Source organism: Doryrhamphus excisus, linkage group LG20, assembly GCF_037039965.1.
Source record: "Doryrhamphus excisus strain RoL-2023G ecotype Guam linkage group LG20, RoL_Dexc_Guam_v1.1, whole genome shotgun sequence".
In the NCBI taxonomy this organism is placed as follows: Eukaryota; Metazoa; Chordata; class Actinopteri; order Syngnathiformes; family Syngnathidae; genus Doryrhamphus; species Doryrhamphus excisus.
Genome location: NC_136376.1, coordinates 9217501 through 9239987, shown reverse-complemented (window position 1 = coordinate 9239987; position 22487 = coordinate 9217501). Strand labels below are relative to the sequence as shown.

At 39.1% G+C, this 22487-nt stretch overlaps 1 protein-coding gene across 2 annotated transcripts in view; it reads left to right on the top strand.

Moving 5' to 3' along the window:
* Positions 1–22487, top strand: part of macrod2 (mono-ADP ribosylhydrolase 2) — a 452466-nt gene that overhangs the window by 138557 nt on the left and 291422 nt on the right. For both annotated transcript variants that reach the window (XM_058058340.2, XM_058058339.2), the window contains exon 5: positions 19658–19774. In XM_058058340.2, coding sequence (XP_057914323.2) covers positions 19658–19774 — 117 coding nt within the window. The remainder of the gene's footprint in view (positions 1–19657; positions 19775–22487) is intronic.

Here is a 22487-nt window from a genome sequence, read left to right as displayed (position 1 = left end):
AGGTTAATTGGCGGCTCCAAATTGTCCATGGGTATGAATGTGAGTGTCTATATGTGCCCTGTGATTGGCTGGCGACCAGTCCAGGGTGCACCCCGCCTCTCGCCCAAAGACAGCTGGGATAGGCTCCAGCACCCCCGCCACCCTGGTGAGGAAAAAGCGGTAGAAAATGAATGAATTCCTCAGAAAGTTGAAAAACAAGAATTCAAAATAGAATAAAACAGCTGTAATTTTACAAGAGTAAAGTCAAAATATTAAGAGAAAAAAATGAACAAATTAATATTTGTTCATATATATTATATTATATAATATTTGAGGAAAAAATATATATTTTTGTAGCATCTAGAGCTTTTCCTCACAAGGGTGGCGGGGGTGCTGGAGCCTATCCCAGCTGTCTTTGGGTGAGAGGCGGGGTACACCCTGGACTGGTCGCCAGCCAATCACAGGGCACATATAGACACTCACATTGAATGAATGAATGCTACAACAGTACTATATGTTAAACATCAAATGGTTAATTCAGCAATTACACACAATATACATTAACATGCACAGGTTTCCTTTGTCACATGTTGTGGGACACTTCCTGCTGTATAATTAGAGTGATGGTATCTGGCAGACCAGCATGGCCACTCAGGAAAAAAGAGCTGGAGTGTTCACAGTCAGACCGTCCTGCACCGCTACCTCACTGGCCGCACACAGTTGATTGATTTGCATGGCTGATTGTATAGACGTAGAGTGGACCTGGCTAGCTTTCCAGGCTGTCGCAGTCTTAAACGCAGCATAATCCCTGGCTGCTAGCCCAGTATGTTGCATTCACTTTCATTAATTTTGGAAAAGCTAGTTCATTTGGCCGTCGCACAAACAGCTTCAAAGGAAGAGAATCAGTCATGGCAAATTAACTAGGAAACTGACTTTTCGCTTTGGTTGCACAGTGCAGACACATCACCAAAACCTCACAGGCAGGTTTTTCAGAGTGTCAGGCATATTTCAATGCAAAATGCACATTGCAATGCACCCCCCACCCAATCAACATTTTAGAAGTGAAAACAAGATATCCATTCATCGCTCATGGCTGTGCTGGTTTCTTTTTCATAGCCCAGATCACCCATCCCTCCCCTAAGTAGCCATCCAATCACAAAAGTGTGCGGACTTTGTGGAAACAGAGAAAGTGACCCATTGGACAACTAATGATTAACAACAACTAAAAACAACATTTAATATAAAGTTGTTTTTTAAAGTCTGGGATAGAAATTTTTTAATTGTTCATTTTTTCTCAAGGAAGATGAGGAGGAGATACCGCCAATATACCATCAGAGGTTCTCCTATTTGGTGATGCAGAGCAAGATGGATTAGCCTGATACTGAGTTTAATGTAACTGTCAGGAACAGATGACGAGTCCCATGAGGTGGTGTATGTGGTGCATGATGCACATTGTGGTCTCTGATGAGCAGTCCAGTGGGCCCAGCACATTTAAAGGCAATGAGAGGCACTCATTTGATTGGTTAAGATTACGCTGGCCTGTGTTAGAACCTCTCACACCTTCTCTCTTCCTTCTTTGCCACAGGGACTGAGGTGTGGGTGCGCCGGACTGTGCTGCTCATGAAAATTTAAAATTGTTCTGACCACACCTTGTTGATGCGTCGCAGGTCAACAAAATTAGAGCCCTCCATACTTGACATATTACCAATGTTTGTTTAAAATGTGACTTTTTAGGTTCTAATTAAGGAAGTTTTATATTGATCCATTCCACATCCTCCCTATGCCTTGATCTGTGTGTTCAGAATTTGCAACATCTCTTCTTGAGGTAGTATATTGATTAGAAATTCAGAAATAAGGATCTGACTACACTTGAAGTGTTGCTGTTAACCAATACCTAACACTACACACTGACAAAACCAGGTCATCAGTTTGATGTGCATTTTGGAGGTAAGGTTAGCCTTGACATTGCAAAATGGTCATGTGTTGATAATGTTTTTTTTATCACTCCTGTAATGAATGTAGTAAATGGATTTAATTCATGCTCTCTCAATATGAGGTGGTGGCAGTCAATCACAAACTGCTTTTAAGAGGCCTTTGGAAAGTCATCACAATGAGAATGGATGTTGCTCACTGTTCTTTTAACATCCATCAGCACACCCACACCTCTGCAGTGACATATACGCTGACCTGAGAAATTTAAAGTCAGAATGTATAGCAAATATTCTCAGAGGTGACAGTTCACTGTATTGCTAAGTCCACATATCATCTCAGGAAGGTCAGGGGCTTCCAACTGAGTCCCATTAACTGATATGCGCCTCAGCGTGCAGTGTGCTCTGATAGCAAATTATACTAAAAGTGAGGCAATATATTACATTTGAACTGGACTATTCTCTACAACAGAGAGGTGCAGCAGCTTGACGAAATAAAGGCTGTATTATGAACTCTTAGGGCAGGCTCATTCAAAACACAACATGTGCCTCCAATATGTGCAAACAATAATAAAATGAAAACAAAACAAAATTCTATAATATATATTTTTTTAAAAAAATATTTATTTATTTGTAGATTAGCCATATTGAAGGAAGACACATTACCCCCTCATGAATAACCAGTGCTTCATGTCCTGTTTCGCATAACAGGTTGGACTTTAGTTTGGTCATTTCCTGATTTGTGCTCTTATTTTGGTTTCATGTTTGGCACGATGTGCGGATGCATGTGCCGCGCTACTGCCGTTTCTCGTTTATTATGCTTAATTGGTTCCAGACCCAATCACGATAATTAAATTTCTGTGAAGTAGGATTCAATATTAATAAACAGAATATTTTTGTAGTTAAAGCATAGAAAACCTGTAAGGTTTTTACCATTATTAGAACCTTGCAGACACCCCTATATGTAGTCATGTTTAAGCCACATTGTGCAGGCTGCGAGACATACAGCAGAGACATAAGAAACGCCCACCGATGAGGAGGATACTCACTATAAATGAGTATCCTTTACGGATAATGCATTTTTGCCAGATGAGTATGAAACATCTCACAATTATCCGTATTTTTGTTTAATGAAAATGCTCATGATGTATTCACTGCTGATGCTCTGTGATTGGCCAGTCACACAGAGCGATGCCTCTATCTTGACCAACTCTGCTCAGCAATGCCGCATTCACGTACACTGTGCAATTGGGAAGTTTAAAACGGCTTGTGACCAGGATACTATGTATAACTTTTTACTAATAATAGGTTATAGTCAACCATGGAACAGCGATCATTTATTTAATAACTTTTTGAAAAGCTGCCATTGATGATGGCTTGAGGGAGCGGTGTTAGAATCGATATGTATCTAGGTACAACTGTACCCGTTTCTTATTACAAATTGACACTACTAGTGACACTTTGTAGTCATTGCAAATTGCATATTTCCAAATTGACTGTATGTGCATAATAGTATTTCAAGGTACATGATATTATATATGACAAAAGGCGGCTCTGGGTTTGAAAATCGTCTTTAACCTGTTCGATATTCCAGTTTCCTCCTAAAACACATTTGTGACAGTAGCTGTTAAGGGGTTAACGGAAGATTCTATATGGCCCATATGTAGGTGTGAATGTGAGTATGAATGGTTGTCTAGATCTTACCACTGACTTTTTTTTTGTCCCATAACCCTGAGGATATTTTAGGAAATTTAAAATGACTATCCAATCTCGGCACATTGTAAGAAACATTGCTTAGTAGTAATAGTATAGTAATTGATTGCATTTATATAGCGTCTTTCTCAAGGCCCAAAGCACTTTACACTGAGAAGCTATTATTCATTCACTCCACAGTCACACACTGGTGGTGGTAAGCTATACTGTATTTGTAGCGGGGGCAGAATGACAGAAACGTGGCTGCCAAGTGCCACCGACGGGCCTCTCTGACCAATACCAAATTCATTTCATTTCATTCACATTTATACACCAGTGTGGGTGTCTCGCCAAAGCACACAACAGCAGTGACTGGAATGGATGAAGCTGGGTTTAAACCCAAGTCTCTTTTTTTATTTTTTATTTTTGGATGACCTGGTGTGCCTCTGATTCACTGCCTCCCATTGGGCAATTGAACAATACTGCCATGTTCAACGACAGGAAGCCTATTTATATAATTTCACACCTCTGCCAGCCCCAAAGTGTACGATATGGTGATGTACGATGATATGCATTAGATATATGCATTATGTTTGAAATCCACGTTTTAGCCCATATATCTGAGAAATATGCAGCTGTTTGCAGTCACATAAGTAGTAAGGATAATTCATAATACCGCCTACAGAGAACATACTAACTCCTTATTTCTAAAATCACAAATACTTAAACTTGCTGATATAGTTCATCTTCAAACAGCTAAAATAATGCATAAGGCTAAAAATAACCAATTACCTAAAAATGTCATCCAATACTTATATAAAAGAGAGGAGAAATATGATCTGAGGGAATAACAAAATTTGAAACACATATGCTCGGACTACGTTAAAAAGCCATAGCATTTCAGTATGTGGAATCAAACTATGGAATGGATTGAGTAAGACCATCAAACAATGCACAACAATGAGCCAATTCAAGAATAATATTAAAAAAACAAACTAAATAAAAAAAAAACAACAAAAAACTCAAACTACTATATTAGGAAAGCAGGAAGTGAACAAATGTAACAGTTACTGATTGTAAAAGTACCAGATGGCGGGGTAGGATTTAATAAGCTTTGCTTCTTCCTACTCCTTTTGGACATGTGGAACTGTGAACTGATTATGGGATGCATTCAATTGTAATCTGATGCATGTTCAAATGAAATCAAACCATTACCATTACTATTACCATATACATAAATATGTTTTTGTGATCAGGCGTTCGGGTTTCTTTGGCAATCAATACGTTGACCACCACAACAAGGTCGGTACTGTATGGGCGTCATGATATTACAGAGGTTGGTTCTCTCGGTAAAATGGACAAATTATTGATGGTGTAGTTCATTATTAGGCTTTTTATTGTCAATTGCAGATATGCCAGTAACAGGGTACCCTATTACTACCCGGTATTCACCTCCATACTTTGAATGAGGATGCTTTTACAGTCATGGTCAGACAAAGAAAATGCTTCAACAATCTTATCCTCATAACCTCAACAATGTTTTCCTCCTCTCATATTTAGTCCTCTTCATATATATACGTATATATATATATAGTACGTATATATGTATATATATATATATATATATATCATATTTTTCCACTGTTCAAAGAATAGTGTGCTTTTGAAACAGCCGGTAAGTATGTTAAAGCTGGTCTTCCCTGGAGAAAAATTATCTTCTTAATTAAAAGGACCAGCAGGATATGCCTGGAATCATATCAGTATAATTATGAAAGCCCCATTTCTGTTAATCTGTGGTTCTATGGCAAAGATCCTCACATACTTGAAGAGCCTCGCCACAGCCGGTACTAAAGCACCTAGACCACACATGCTTCCACAAGGAGAAGAGACGATGGGCGAGGCTGTAGCCCTGTTTCACATTGTTACTAAGGGACAGGAAATCATGAAGTAGATCATGGACGTGCTTTTAAGTAAAATCGTTAAATTATAAGACGATCATTGCTGTGGATTATTGTAAGAACCAGAGCCCATGAAAATTAGCTTCAGTACAGCAGTTTTCCTTGATTGTGGCCATTTAGTGGCACTAGATTTGATTCCACCAAATGATTGGAGGGAGTGGTTAAGTCCATCACATTCTATCATTGCTTAATTTGTATATATATATATATTTTTTTTTATTATGTAATGAACAGAGCAAGGTGCATTTGTGTTTTGCATTGAACCTGTGTGAAGGTGAGCTCTGCGTTATGCCGCTTGGTGTCTGAGCCTTTGATTTGTGTGTCACAGCTGGGCCTGGGGAGGACGTTTCAATGGGCAGCTGTGGACGCTTTATCTCCCCAGCGCTGACACAGGCTCATTTAATAGATAGCATACTTGGGGATTTGGCTCCAAAGTTGTCAGGACGTAGTCCGATAAATCACTAGAAAGGATCCCACGCTGGCTGTCACATGCTCTGACCTTTTATGGTTTTGTTTTCCTACCATGAGACATACTGTACGTACTTGTAATTATCTTGTAGGGGTTTCTTTTTTCATTTGGTTGGTTCAAATGTAAGCTGAATAAAAAAAAAAAAATGCAATAACATTGTATGCGTTGACTGTGTTTCCATACATAAGAGGAGAACTGGGGCAATCTGCTTTTGAAAGAAAAAAATTGCATTTGATTGTATTGATTTTGGTAGTCTCTCTTCTCTTTGAGAAGAATGCCACAGTGGTAGCTGTGATGGAAGACCCAGTATAATTTATTTTTGTCAGTTTTTACACCAAGGTATTCTCATGCATGGCCGTTTAAATAAACATGACCTCACACAAGCGTAGCCAACCCAAGGTAAAAAGGTAAAACATCTGTCCATATATGTATTTTTATGTGTTGCAGACTTTCATTTTGTATTTCTCATTAAATATATGCAAACCCATGAGAATTGCATATTTTTAATAGGGTTGTTGATTTTTTATTTTTTATTACATATTTGTTTATTGTCTCTGTAATTCAGTCATTGACCTCCACTTTGGAATTGCTGTAATAAACCACATTGAGTGCAGGTCTCTTATCAGGCTAGCTGACCAGTTCTACAGTACTAAACAAGTCTATTTTTGTTGACAAAATAGGTCAGCGTAGCAGCAGCAATAAGTAAACGTACAAAAAAAAACACTAATGGGAAACTTAGAGCAGATAAATTTATAGCACAACTACGGATTATAAACCTAAGAGTTTAACACAAATTGTCCGCTGCAGTCTATTTGAGAAATTGCTGCCACTGGGGCAATAGTTCACTGTAACTTCTCATAAATGTTTACGGCCACAGGCCTTTTAAATATGCACAGTTCAGCAAGAAGCAAAATTAATATCAGTACATTCAGTCAGACTCATCAGTTGAGGTAAGAGTACTAGCATTTGTGCCGTAGGAAATGTTGCATTGAGAGTCTGAATCTGTGGCGTGCCATTTCACATGCAATGGCCAATAAATATATTAATTCATTTTCTACCGCTTATCCTCACACGGGGGCATGCTGGAGCCTATCCCAGCTGTCTTCAGGCGAGAGGCGGGGCAAATCCTGGACTGGTCGCCAGCCAATCACAGGGCACATATAGACAAACAACCATTCACACTCACATTCATACCTATGGACAATTTGGAGTCGTCAATTAGCCTAGCATGTTTTTAGAATGTGGGAGGAAACCCCGGAGAAAACAGAGAGATGGACGAGGGTGGAATTGAACCTGGGTCTCCAAGTTGTGTGGCCTGCATGCTAACCACTTGACCGACGCGCAGCCCCGCAATAAATACAGTTAACTAAAATAAGAAAATATACTGATGAAATTTAACAGTAGTTCAATATGGAGGAAATTAGATTTTATTTTCAGTCAATTACAATTCAGTCTCATTGTGTTTGTTTTGTTTGGAAAGAAATCCAAACCACTATAGACACTTCTGGTGGAAATATGTAAAACATATGTCTTATATGTCTAAATTTAAAGCTATCATGGCGTTTTATTTCTCCATCTTTCCATGGCGTTGGCGAGCTGATATGCTGCTTTGCAAATCTTTGTACATTATACAAAGCTGAGAGCTTTAATGAAGTGCCTTGCAAAAGCTAGCCCAAGGAACCATGCATAATAGCAACAGCTGTTCATGCATTTTAATCTAAAGCAGTGGTCTTTCATTGAACGGCTTCATCCTTCTTCATTTGTGCAATTACAAACTGCGCACCAAGCTTTTGGCCCGAAGTTCCAAGCATGTGAGGAAGCAGCCATGCTTGCTTTCTCTCCTCGACCGCCTTAAAGCTTGCTGTTCAGTTTGTTTAATAATTACATGCATTTGTCTCGTCCTGTCTTCTGCAGCTTCCTCCAGCATAGTTACTTTATGCTTGGAACAAAGTGTTTGTGCCCAACTTTCACCTATAACCAGGATGAAACCATCCTTTAAAATCAAGTAGCAAGCTCTCTAGGGTAACTCAAAAATGAACTTTGTGCAGGGAAGTAATTTATGATTAATTTAGCCGGGCTCCACACTGGGGGTTATGTTTTCCAGCCATGTTTTCTCAGCATTTGTGTGTCCCTTATTAGCCCAGATTGCCAGACAGTGCAGTTTCTTCATGAGGTGACATTTAATTATGGCTGCATGAAATTGTGTTCTATTAATTGAAAAAAGTCACCCATGGTCAGCCAGCCTTATGTTTTGTAATGGGCAAATATATGAAATTGACTAATATGGCTTTCCACCGTGTAATGAGAGCCTGATCTTGCCAGAATTATGACTATTTTTTATACAAATAAAAATAAATGGGAAAATAAAAAAAATAAAGATTTATTTGAAAAAAACTAATTCAATAGCAAATCATGTTGCTTGACAGTCCAATTCACTAATATTTTTGAATTAAAATTTATTTTTGTTTGCATTTTTTTTCCCCAATATATATTCCCAATAATATATTATCCTTATTTCTTAACTTGGTTGCACTGTAACTTAATCTGGCCAGGGTCTTAAGGATCCGGAGTGCTGGCCCATGTTATACTGCATGCACACTACTAGCAATTGTTTCTTTAACCTATCAAATTTCAATTTCACCTCACAAGGCCAGCTAACTGGCCTTCACTGGCGTCAGCATTTTTCCCCTTCCTCTAATTGGCTGATGTCTGAAAGCCTTCCCTAACACTCAGTTAGAAGTGTGCTTGAATGTATCATCGCATGAACAGCACATCAATTAACTGATCCAGTTCCAACATGAAGAAAGGAGACGGGCATGTAGTTGTTCATCAGTCTGTGTGGGTTTCAGAACATCTTTTTCACTGATTTTGCCTTTTATGTATGAAATTCACTGCCAGCCACTGATTTTTACAACATTGTGTTTAGAATCTGAAGTATATTTGCCTCCTTACATATTACCTGTTTGGTGCTTTAGTTACATATTGACTACCTTTGCACGAAGCATTTATGCCTCCGGCAAGCTATTGCCATATGGGTTCTTCAGTGTCTATTTATTATTAGTTGGAGTTAACTGCATGCCAGGTTTTTGTTAATGTGTCAGGTCATTAATTTGCCATAAAAACAGTAAAAACAAATCCCAGGGGATATGTGCGATTTGCATATTTGCAGTGAAACATGTAGACATAAATAAGTCATTTTCTGTGTGGTGTTAAGACTGTGTGTTTGCATTGAGAAATACTGCAGTTGCATTTACATATAGCACTCCCTGGCGCTTAATCATCTTCCAAAGATTAACTGCAGTTATAAAACATATTCAAACTATAGAAATGCGCCTATAAGGAGGTCACAATGTGGAAACATGCACACTTCTGACTATGTCTGAAAGGGAAAGCGGCACTCTTTTTCAGTTGCAATAATAGTAAGGCAAGGGTGCCAAAGGTAATCTAACCTAGGAGATACTTGATAATAGCTACATTGGTGAGTGATTGTTGGTAATAAGAGACTGGATGAGAAAGTCAAGGGGAAAAAGTGAGTTTGATATTGAAGAAGGAAGAGAAAATGGTACCAAAGGAGGTGTGTGTTTATTTCTGATTAGGGCACCTTGCACACAAGAAATGGGGGGAAAATGTAACTCATACTGTAGAAGACAAATGGTCGCTGTCCGTCAGGCAGCTGTGATCACTGTCTGAAATAACTAGGCCGAATAGTAACTTGAAAGATGTCACCCACACTTTTAATAGCCACCATTTACACGCATATTGATACAGTAATTTCAAAAAATACACATCATTCATACACACTTATAGTGTATGTATGCATACTTGCATAATCAATACCTGGATATCAGTATACAGCGTTCCCTTGTTTATCGCGGGGGATGTGTTCCCAAAATATCCTGCAATAAATGAAATCCGCAAAGTGGCCAACTTTAATTATTAACAATTATTATACAAGTTCTAAAGGTGTAAAACCATCACCATGTATTTTATACACTTTTCTCGGACAGACAATAACATTCTGTCACATTTATTTTTTCTGTTTCAATTGGAAACAATTGGAGACACTCATTCGCTACCAAAGACGTTTTTATACATCTTTGATGTTTGGTTTTTTTTTATTTTTTTATTATTTTTTTCATTTTTGGATAAGCAGTATAGAAAATGAATGGCTAGCTAGAAGCAAAAAAGGCGATGATGCAACTCCACAATAGAAAAGAGCACATTTGACCCACTTTTAAGCTGGAAAAACAGCAACATGGTGCATTTTATAAGAACTCGGCCCGCATCCTTCCCATTGAAATGTGTATATTTGCACTACCTGGTGTTTTACAGCTTTAATGTAAGGAAGGTTTTACAGTGCCCTATGACCATGTGCTAGTGAGAAGCATGTTAATTTTTAAACATAGCTCGTCCTAAATACATTCCTCACATAGTCCTTTCAAATAAGAGCGCCTTTTGCCCCATGTCTGCATAGACATTACAAGTGTCATGCAAAATACTGCATCTTCCACATGCAGTTGGAATTGCATGGGTGACTACATCTTCCTTAATGACAAGCACAGGCGTTAGTTTGTAGATTTAGTAGCAATGTGTGCAGAGGCTGACATCCCATTAGAAAAGTTGGGCAGTTTGTTTCCATTAAATAAATGTTCTTTACAATTTGTGACCAGTGTATTTTGTTATATTGCTTCAGGTTTGTCGTTATTTTTTTTTTATACAAGGCTTCGCTGAATAAAAATTGTTTTTTGTTTGTGATAAACCCCCAAAATATGGTGATATATGCTAAGGTCCATATAGTTCAACCCTATTAAAAACTTACTACAGTGGAATCTTGGGTATGCCCTGTTTAACATTGAAAATGTATGCCAAAATTACATTTTCTGGTTAGCATACAATATGGCACGCATTGTCATGTTGTTAATACAGTGTGTGAGTCCGACTGTGCTTAATACATATTTATCAAAATGTTTTCATGATACACAACTTACTGTGATCTTTAATAATTCAAAAGTTGAATATCACTTTTAAGTGTCTGCCTTCATGCAGAGGAGAAAAGGCCAGACAATCTAAACTTAGTGCAGCAAAACATCCAAAAATACTGTTCAGAAAAAAAAAAAAAAAAAAAAAATGGCGCTGACACTGTGATTTTCCGGGACGGAGCGTCTCTGCACGACAGGGAATGTTGCAAACAACAAAACAGAGCAGTTAAAACAACATTTTAAAAGTGAGGCCCTTTGACGGTTGTCACAAGGACTACAACACGGCTGGGGTTCGGCACCAAGTTGTCCGCAGCTGTCAGACGCCACGTTTCCAACAACAGCATCACTTGAGCTGAGGTAACCAAACTGAGCCTTGTTTTACGATTCTGGGAACAGCAGGAGCAGTCTGGAGTTCTTGTCAACTGTCAGGGCCTGTTGAAATAATCAGAATGTTCCCATTGTTTGCTTATAAAGTGTATAAAATTCATAGATGGGCTTATATATTAATATGTTACACTAATCTGAATACAGAGCTTACATATATAGCCTTGAAAAATTACATTGCCCTTTAACGGATGTGTTTCATTATGACAAATCTAAAGGTTTCCATGCGGTATTTTACAGAAATGTCTTTGACTATTGTCAAAGTATTACACATTAACCTGTGATAGCTGTCATTTATTTTACATCCTACTTACATGGCAGCATCAGGGGAATTATGAGGTATAAGCCTTGGGTATTCATTGCCTATTTGCAGGGTGACATCTGTGACTATCTATCTGGCTTACCATTTTTCAAATCCCATGTATTACGGATAGAGCTGAGACTATTATCCCATTGCACAGAACGTGGTTACAGTAAAGACCAGGGCTCCGGCTCTGGTTGTATCCAAAATTGCTGCGATTAGGACATATAATCCTCACAAGGGAGTAACCACAATAGTTTGAACATATTCCACCTGACATTTAGTTGAGGCGGCTCTCTGATTGGCACTTGATTAGCAAGTAATCCATGTCATTATCTCCTTCAGTGAAATTAGTTGAGTAGAAAATGGTCACACAGGTGGAATTGTCCCAGGGCTTTGATCAGTCTTCAGTACTAAAAACAGCTGAAAGGGAGTACGCCGTTGCTATGGTTACTACAAAAAAAGAAAGTAATGGACGAACGGAAATGTGAAGTGTAACATGAGGGGGCTTTGCATCCTAAATGGTGTTATTTTACCGCCCAATTTTGTAATAATGCACAATGTTGGCTATTATTTTCATTTTAACAGTGATCCACCTGAGCTGAAAATAATGGTCATTTCATGGTCATGTTGTGTCTTTCAGAAGTTTTTCAAGGGGATGATGTAAACAAATGATGTACTCCAGTATAACCTTGAATGCATCTTCCTATTACAGCCATCCCTTGTTCCATCACAGTTCAAACATATTCATGTAGTCATTAATTTTTACCACTTTTTCCTCACGAGGGTCGCGGGGGTGCTGGAGCCTATCCCAGCTGTCTTCGGGAGATAGGCGGGGTACACCCCAGACTGATTGCCAGCCAATCACAGGGCACATATAGACAAACAACCATTCACACTCACATTCATACCTATGGACAATTTGGAGTCGCCAATTAACCTAGCATGTTTTTGGAATGTGGGAGGAAACCGGAGTACCCGGAGAAAACCCACGCATGCACACGGAGAACATGCAAACTCTACACAGAGATGGCTGACGGTGGAATTGAACCCTGGTCTCCTAGCTGTGAGGTCTGCGCGCTAACCACTAGACCACCGTGCAGTATATATATAAAATTAATTAATTAATAAGTGATCGTTTCATGGGTGACTATGGACGATTATTAGTTTTTTTTAAATGCATATTTAATCAAGTTCTGGCCTAAATAAAGCTTTTTCAATTATAAACATGTTCTAAATTAGCAAAAATATGAATCCAATTTAAGGCGTTTATGTTGACGAACTGTAGCCTACGCACCAGATATGATAATACCTTGATTATTTTATGCACCCCGCCTCTCGCTCAAAGACAGCTGGGATAGGCTCCAGCATGCCCGCAACTCTGGTGTGTATAAGCGGCATAGAAAATGGATGTATGGAATTATTTATCTCACAGCAGGCACAATAACAACATAATAATAATAGTCATCATCACCATCATTATAAAAAAGGCTACTGTTGTGACCACAGGTCACTTCCTGTCCACACATCCAGGAGACATTTATTGGAACACTCGGTATTGATGCAAATGTATGTATATTAAATGCTTACAGTAGTTGTATCATAGAGGAAACTGAACAAGCCTTTTTGTAAGATTCTGAAATCTTGTGTTATGGCTACATATCATACCTTCTTCTTTGTAGATACCTTGTTAAGCACCATTATAGCTGGGATTCTATGTTGACAGTGTAGCAGACATACAGACGTTCTATTTTGTTCATCATTAGGCTATAATATGTTGAACCGCTGTATTTGTTCACTTTTTGTGAGTTATTGAGAATGATTTTGACACCTTTGAAGCATTTCCGTAGACCAGCAGGTAATATCTACATAGACAATGGTGTTGTCTTTATTTGTCTTAATGCCTTTCTGTTCTCCTTACTTACATTATTGGCTGCTATTCAGACTCCTCTGTATCCTGCCAGGTAGAATATAGCTCAAGTATACCCAATCTCACTCCCCACCCGCCTCATGCTGCCTTCTCTTGCTCCAGTCCTGAACCTAACCCTCGGAGGAGCGGGAAATAATTAGGAGAGAAAACTGCCGCTGACACTATTTCTGAAAGCGGGGTATTGTAATGAGAGCAGAGCAGATATTCATTGTGTCTGATGGAGCGATTGAAGCCACTTGGTTTTTAGGCTGCCTGGGAGAAGAAGCCTAGGAGAGCTTTGCTGGTTCCTTAATGCACATGGGAACAGAGCCTTGGGAGGGTGAGACAGCGGTGTCTCCAACAATGGCAGAAGCCAAGGTTACGGCTGAGTAACCCATTCAAACTGCACTGAAGTGACGCACACACGCTCACCATTTTCTTCTCTCTCCCGTCTATCTCTTGCTTGGTTTTTGTTTCCTTTATTAGCTGAGAGTGATGCCATCCAGACACTGATCAAAATGATCTTCATTGGCTGTGTGGACTGTGTTTTGGTCCTGCGGGCACCAAAGTATATTGTTGCTGTCTCATGATAAACATCCTGTATCACCAACTTATGATGATATTGACTTGACCACAATTTGATTCTTAATGTTGTCCTGCACTTCCTGTTAAACGTATATTGTCAACATCCAATTTAAATATGGTATAATGTCAAAATCCAAGTGTTACTACAATCCAAAACCTTAAAAAAAGTCATTTGCAATTTTGCTGTATCCAATAGCAATGTAGTCCCAAGAACCAGAAGAAAAGTAAAAATGAAGAAATAGCCATTACGCTTCTTAGCATGCATAGCACAGAATGAGGAAGGTGGAGCTGCCTTCTTCTTCCATGTTTAGAGCATATAATTAGACATATAGATATAGTACTTTTAATTTTGTGTACTTTTGAGTTGAAACAAATGTTGGCAATTTCAATAATGTATGAGTTAGTCATGAAAATGTTTTTTTTTTTTTGCATTGACAGTGACACCAAAGTATCGAATTAAACCAAAATATTAATTTTCTGTATCAAATAGATGGCTGCCAAAAGTCAAAAATTCATTCATTCATTCATTTTCTACCGCTTATCCACACAAGGGTCGCGGGGTGCTGGAGCCTATCCCGGCTGTCTTCAGGCAAGAGGCGTAGTACACCCTGGACTGGTCGCCAGCCAATCACAGGGCACATATAGACAAACAACCATTCACACTCACATTCATACCTATGGACAATTTGGAGTCGCCAATTAACCTAGCATGTTTTTGGAATGTGGGAGGAAACCGGAGTACCCGGAGAAAACCCACTCGTGCACGGGGAGAACATGGAAACTCCATACAGAGATGGCCGAAGGTGGAAGTGAACTTGGGTCTCCTAGCTGTGAGGCCTGTGTGCTAACCACTCGTCCGCCGTGCAGCCCTTGTCAAAAATGAATAGCTAAATTCCCCATGGAACTATGGTGATTTAACAGGCAAATATCTATGGTCCACTATTGTTGTTATTGGTAGTGGCGTTCCTTCTCATGCCTACACTGAACGTCCAACCTCCTTGTTCACTGACTTTATCATTTCACATCAATGCCATTGTTTATACTACTTTAACGTAATTTTCAAATATAATATAAGAAACAGTTGTGGGTCCCAAAATGTGTATATCATGAGCCGTGATCATGTTTACATGTGTTTTTGTAAACATGCAATTCAAATTTGGAGATGAGAAAGAAGGGGTGGCTTTGATCGCCACTTTCTGATGCAATACAGGTACATCAGCAAAATGAATCTCTTTTTCTAGCCAGTTAAATCCAATTGTTGCATTTAAATGGATTGGGTTTAAGCGTCCACAAGCTACTCTACTTTATCAGTATATGAATAATAACAAAACGTGGATTGAAGAATGTACTACTTGAGATTCGATTATGCAGAATTGAATTACGCTTCCTCGGGAGGCTACAGCATTTCTTGACACTTGGTGCAAGGGTGCGGCGTCGTCAAAAGAATAGTCAATTAAATCTCTTCATATTAAATAATTTTCTCCTGATTCCATTACATTTACAATAAACTATATTTAAATGAAGTACAGCTTTTTGAGCTATGATGCTTCAAAGGTAGGAACTGAAATATTCTTTTTTTTTCCAAAATGAAATATCATTTCATCTTAACGAGAATCTGAGGCCGAAACTTTAATGTTTCAGGCATGCAAAATATATGAATCTGCTGGGATAGTGATGAAAATTCCTTTTAAATTAAGAAATAAGTTGATGATTAAACTGCATTTGGTCAAATGACCACATACGAGTCTTCTTTCCGGTGATTAAACTTTAATAAAATCCCAGCCTACCTAACAACCAGATGTTGATGTGATTTCCAATAAAACCCTGTCTCTGTTGTTTCTCATTCCTCCACTATTTCTCCTTCACATCACTCAAACAGACATATCCACGTGAGGCACAATGCATCTTAAGTACTCCACCCATTCCTGTAAGCAGGTAAATTAAATCTGCTCTTTGAGTCTGTCAATCAACTGCATCCTCACCATCTTGTGTTCTATTTACGGGCATGGTGGACACATTTGCAGACTGATAAGAGGTACAGAGTGGATCAGGAAGGCAAAGAAGGGAGGCGCTGTGAAATGGAAATTGAAGCTATCATTTTGAATCTTATTCTCCAGCTTTTTGAGATGAATCACACAGCCTCGTGTGCTGCTGTTGACTGGATTCTCAAGGTGCTCGAATAGGCAAGGGATCATGCATGCTTGGTCGTGATTAGAAATGGATCAGGGGCGTTGACTCCTGTGGGGAACACTGCAGACTGGAGGACTGCTAAAACCACTACTGTTGTATTTTCCTGATCTGGCTGACTTTTCTTGACCAGTATAAGAAAATCACAGTTTGCCTTGTGCATGCTTATGCAAATATGTATTAAATTAGTACATCCTTAGAGCCTATCCCAGCTGTCTTGAGGCGAGAGGTGGGGTACACCCTTGACTGGTCGCCAGCCAATCACAGGGCACATATAGACAAACAACCATTCACACTCACATTCATTCCTATGGACCTATTGGCGCAGTTGCCAATTAACCTAGCATCTTTTTAGAATGTGGGAAGAAAGCGAGGATCCGGAGAAAACCCACGACTGCCCGAGATGCCCGAGCAGGGAATCGAACCCGGTTCTCCTAGCTGTGTGACCTTCGCACTAACCACTCCTACTCCATGCAGCCCAGTAGAATTATCATCCAATAAAATAAAACATCATTAGTTGGGATGTCTGCAGACGACATCGGCATAAAAATGAAATATTGTATTGTTTTTCTCTGCAGATATTGATACCTCCGCACAAATGAGTTGTCATCAAACTGCACCGTCCTCCACAGAGCAACAAGCTTGCTAGCACAGTATATCTGCGGCATGGAAAAGGCGTAATGTGTTCATTACATGACCTTAGTTTGAGGGAGGAGCTGCTGCCATTAATGACATCAGTAATAAAAGCCATTATTGAGTATTTCTATTCATAAATGCTTTTTATGGCTTTAGCCAGTTGTGGTCTGGCTTTCCGAATCATGTCTAACCAAGTGTAATTCGGCCAGTGACGGGCAGCACATTTAGTACTTGGACCTTAACACCATAATTATCATTTCACAGTTATACAAACCATAATAATAAAATACTAAAAATCATAATATACAAAAATGTAATATACTAACTCTGCATGGCATTACCTAAATGGGGAGGAATCCAGAACATGCAGGTTAGGTTCATCAGGGACTCTAAACTGAGTGTGAACGGTTGTTTGTCTACATGTGCCCTGTAATTGGCTAGTGACCCATCCAGGGTGTACCTCGCCACTCTCCCAACGTCAGGTGGGGTAGGCTCCAGCATACCCATCCTGACTTTTATACTAAAAAAAAATTAATATGAAGCACAAAAAATGACGAACATATCTGTTTTCTTTACATGCTCACTTAAGTGCTGTGCTGTTCATATGATGATGCATTCAAGGGTGCTGGTAACTTTCATTTATTAACATCAACCCATCAGAGGACAGAAAAATGCTGAATCCGAACTCTAATGTGAAATAAGCATTGCGAATGGTGTGTATATGGGCCAGCACTCCTGATCCTGAAGGCCCTGGGCAACACATAGAAACTCAAACGTGATTGGCCAAAAAATCTATATGTATGGTGCAAATGTAGGCCATTGTTTATGATAAGTGTTTAGGCCCTGACTGCACACCACAGAATTTAGCTGAATCAAGGTGTCCATCCATCCATCCATCAATCCACCCATCCTTCCATCCATCCATCCTTCCATCCTTCCATCTTCAGTCACTTCCTCACTAGGGCTGCATGTATGCAGGAGCCATTCACTCACATAGACAATTTAGAGTCTTCAATTAACCTAATATGCATGTTTTTTGGAAAGTGGAAGAAAAACCTACACACCGCACCGGGATAATATGCATACTCCACACAGAGATTCAGACCCAGATCTCTCCTGACCGTGTGGCCAACATCCGAACCACTTGCTCACCGTGCGGGCCCTGAATCATGCTGTATAAAATATTTTTAAATCATTTATCAAAAACACAAATTTAACTAAAGAAACGAATGAACACACATCTTCCAATTATATTTGAGCATAATCAATGCAGAAAAAAAAGAAATGGTCATCTGAATAGATACTAGATAATAAATAATTGTGTGCACCAGTTACAGCCCATTGATTTCAGTCACATAATTTCTATTGTATTCTACCGTTGTTTGAATTTAAACTGCAATTATTATGCAAATAAGTCCACCTGATTATCATGGATAATCTTGTTTGGGGCATTATCAAAATTCCAAGCCTGTAGCCGGCTTCTACATCAGCTCTTTGCTGTGTTAAGTAGCTTCCACCATCATGAGCGCAATCCCTCTCCATATCACCATCACTGTCAGACTCGTGTTACTTTTTCTAAGAGCCATCAGGATCCGTCTCTGTCAACCGGCTGTCTCTCACTCCATTAAAGATGATTGATAGAGCCCGAAAACCTTTCGCCCAGATGTTGACTCATCCTTGAGAAACTGAAAAGAACTCAGATAAAGGACCACCCCTCATCTACGACTTTTGTCTCGAAATAACGCACTACAATTTTGAATATAGTGTGTTGTTGTTCTGAGGTTGCTTCAGTTCTTTGGCTGCATTTTATGGGTTTTAGCAGGTATTTTTACATTTTTGGAAGCCGGGCATATGATGGATAGAGTAGTTCTCTTCACGGGTCAAATGGAAACAAACAGACACAGAAAGAAAGAAGACACCTTTGTTTGTCCATCTGTCATTGTTCTTCCTCTTGGCTTTGTTATCCTCTTAACAGCGTGTGAGGATTTCTCCAGGACAACTTGAGACACATTTTATGATGTTTCAGTGTGATTGATAACATGCTCTGGGAGGGATGTCAGGCTTTCAGAGTGGGATAATGTGGATTTCTATCTCTCTGCCTTCTTGTGTAAGACATGCCATCAATCAACAGCAATCGTGGCCTTAACCCGGTAAAATTAAAACCTTGCAGGGGGTGGGTTCCTCTTTAGAACCAGGACACACATCAAGAGGAAGCACGACAGAATCGGAACACGGGAGCCGCATCAAACCAGGTTTACTACTACAGAGAAGAGGACAGATATAAGATTCCCAGTACGGGTAGAAAATATACTTAATGATCTGATTGTAGATGGCTGTTGACAGGGGAGAAGCATTACAGCAAGAACAGTCTCATTTTCGCTGTGTGTGTGGAGGCGTTATTAGATTCTGGACCAGCTAATTTAATTCCTAGGCCTGTCAATATTTACTAGCAACAAGCACACCACACTGTGACAGACCCAGACTTACAGAGATGATATCACACGGAGAAGAAAATATCACAATTGTTCTTGTGTCTGCCTTGCAACATACTTTTATAAGCTCAGATGGTTTTAAAGATGTCATAAGGATGCACTTATGGTTTCTCGGGTTGATATCGCCTCACTTTGTACTGTACGTCTGTGTGTTTCAGTCGATGGCTGCATACACAAAGCGGCAGGTTCCTGTCTCTATGATGAGTGTCAAACACTAAATGGCTGTGAAACCGGAAAAGCCAAGATCACCTGCGGCTATGATCTCCCTGCAAGATGTGAGTACCAGTAATTAATGCTTTCCCTTTGCGCTGAGAATATGTGCACATGTGTGTGTGTGTGTGCGTGCACACTGATGGCTAACGAATGTTGCTCCATGGCACCACTGTCACACACAAATTGAAGATTTAATGATACACATCAAAGTGTCAGATAAACTAGCATAACTAGCACAACATTAGGTACATCTGCACAATCTGTATTGGAAATGATTCCTTTACACAAATAGTGATGTTCAGGAACTCCAGTAATAAATAATATCTTGTAATATGTAAAAAACTAACACTAAATTACAGTGCAGTTGTAGTTCTACGTTGCAGTGCGCTAACTCATTAACTCATTCAATGCTAGCCATTTTTTGATGATTTTGTCTGATTTTTCATGGCAGATTATTGTGTTCTTGGACTATATAGTCATGGCAGTCCAAAATAATATAAGCCATTTAAGACATAAATAATACTCATAAGCTTGTCTGTGTGATACTGTAAATGTGTTTTGGTGAGGGGTGGACAGGAAGTGACGTCAGAGGTTCAGAGTTGTGGTTTTGCTTGCAAAAGTAGCCCTTTGTTCGGGATTATTGTGAGGTCATTCAAACTTGCCCTAAAAGCCTATTGTTCTGGCGACCATGTCTGGTGCTTGTGTATCTCACTGAACAGTACAATAACACTACTGACACCTAGTGACCAGTGTGAAATACTACATATCATCAGAGCATATTTGAAAAAGTCTTCAGAATGACTTATATTTTTATTTTACTTCATTTAGCAATTTTTTATGCTTGAAATTAGGCCACAAATATGTAACATTTCAATATGTTTTTTTAATCTTTTCCTAGTAGTAGGCTATTAAACCCCCAAACCGCATGATTTATTCATTTCATGAATGTATTTTTATGAAAAATTGTGTATCTCATTGTGGTGAATGCTGAATGATTACCTCCTCTGTATGAATGTGAGATTTTTGTATTTGATATCATTGGAATATGCAGGTGTACCTAATAACGTCCAGTCAGTGTACATTGTCTCGTACTCTTTCACATGCAAGGTTGGTCACGTTGCAGTGATGAATGTGACCACTGGAGTGGATCACATGACTTTTGCATGTGTGCGTATGTATTAGATTGAATGATTAAATAAGGAGTCCGTATCAGACTATACTAGATGAAAATAATGTATTAGATACGCACGTCATACCCACATTTGCACACCTGCTCATAATGATGGAGCGTCCAATCTAATAACACAGTGCGAAATTTTAATGAGAAAAAAAAATAACTTTTAATTAGAATTTATGAGTTTTAACAAGTCATCTTTCTAAATGGGGAGTGTTTCATCAGAAGATTATTATGATTGGTGCCGGTATGGCTGAATGAGAGCATCATCTGTATACAAACAGATAGTAGGAGGCTTTTTGTTGCTTCATTTGATTGATTCTTTCTTCATCCTTCATTTATTCTATTAACGCACCGGACAACTTTCACGGTCACACCTCTACTTTGTTGTTGTTTTGTTTTACTGTGTGTGTTTTGTGCGTCTGTTCAACTTAGGGATGTGCTGTAATTTCTTTTAGTAATTGTTAAGAGAATGTGTGTGACTTTTAAAGTTCTTGTCCTGCAAACGTGACAACACTTTTGAATGGGAGAAATGTCACTTAGTGTAATTCGGTCGAGACAAGAGTCCCAGTGGTCCTAACCTAACCCTAAAGGATTTCCATGAGACAGCCAAGAGTAGGCGTGGAGGCCCAGATGAAATTAGGTTGTGTTAACACACTGTGTTGTAAAAGATGTCAAACAAATGGAGCAGATAAATTGTGAGTCTGTCTTTTTTCGGGGCGGCCGGATGAAGAGACTGCAACATCAAAACAGGGCGCACCATGACAGTTTAATAAGCTGCAATGTCACCTGGGAGCAATCACGTCGCTACTGGGTACTGTTATTGTAATTATCTCAGGGTAGAACACCTCCTCAGCACAGATAACGTATTATAGATTGAGCCATTCTTCAATGGGAACGCTGGTAGAGTTCATTCTGAAGATTCTGTCGATGAGCGTCCACTGACAAAGCCACGTCATCTTTTTAGTTGTGTTCTAAGACTTTCAGTGACTATTAATGACCATGTCTTCTTCAAAGCCTTTTTTTCATTCGACACAAAGCATGTTGGCAACACAGTCAGAAGATTGGGAAGATCTCCGCTTGGGCATCGCTGTATGGAATCTGCATGTTCTCCTTGTGTGTGTGTCGATTGTTTCCAAGTCCTCCGGCTTCCTCCAACATTCCAGAAAAAGGCATGTTTGATTAATTGGTGACTCTAAATCAGGGGTCTCAAACTCAATTTACCTTGGGGCCACTGGAGCTCGGGTCTGGGCAATGCTGGGCTGCATCAGGTTTTCAAAAAAAAAAAAACAAAACACACATTTATTAAAAACAGAAAAATATACAAACTTTTTCAGTGCTTTGGTTCCGATTTTCTCAAATATTTTAATTTGATTTTTCTGCACAAAATAAGATGAAAAATAAATAAACAAATCAAGAATGAAGAAAATAAATCAATCAGTAATAAATAAATATAATAATAATAATAATAAAACGGCAAATAATAAAAACGTAAGAAACCACATATAGTTGGTGGGTAGACAAATTATTTTTTTCAGATTAAAATGAACAAAGCATTATTAGAGCCCTGTAGACATGACAAAACACGACTATAGTCACAT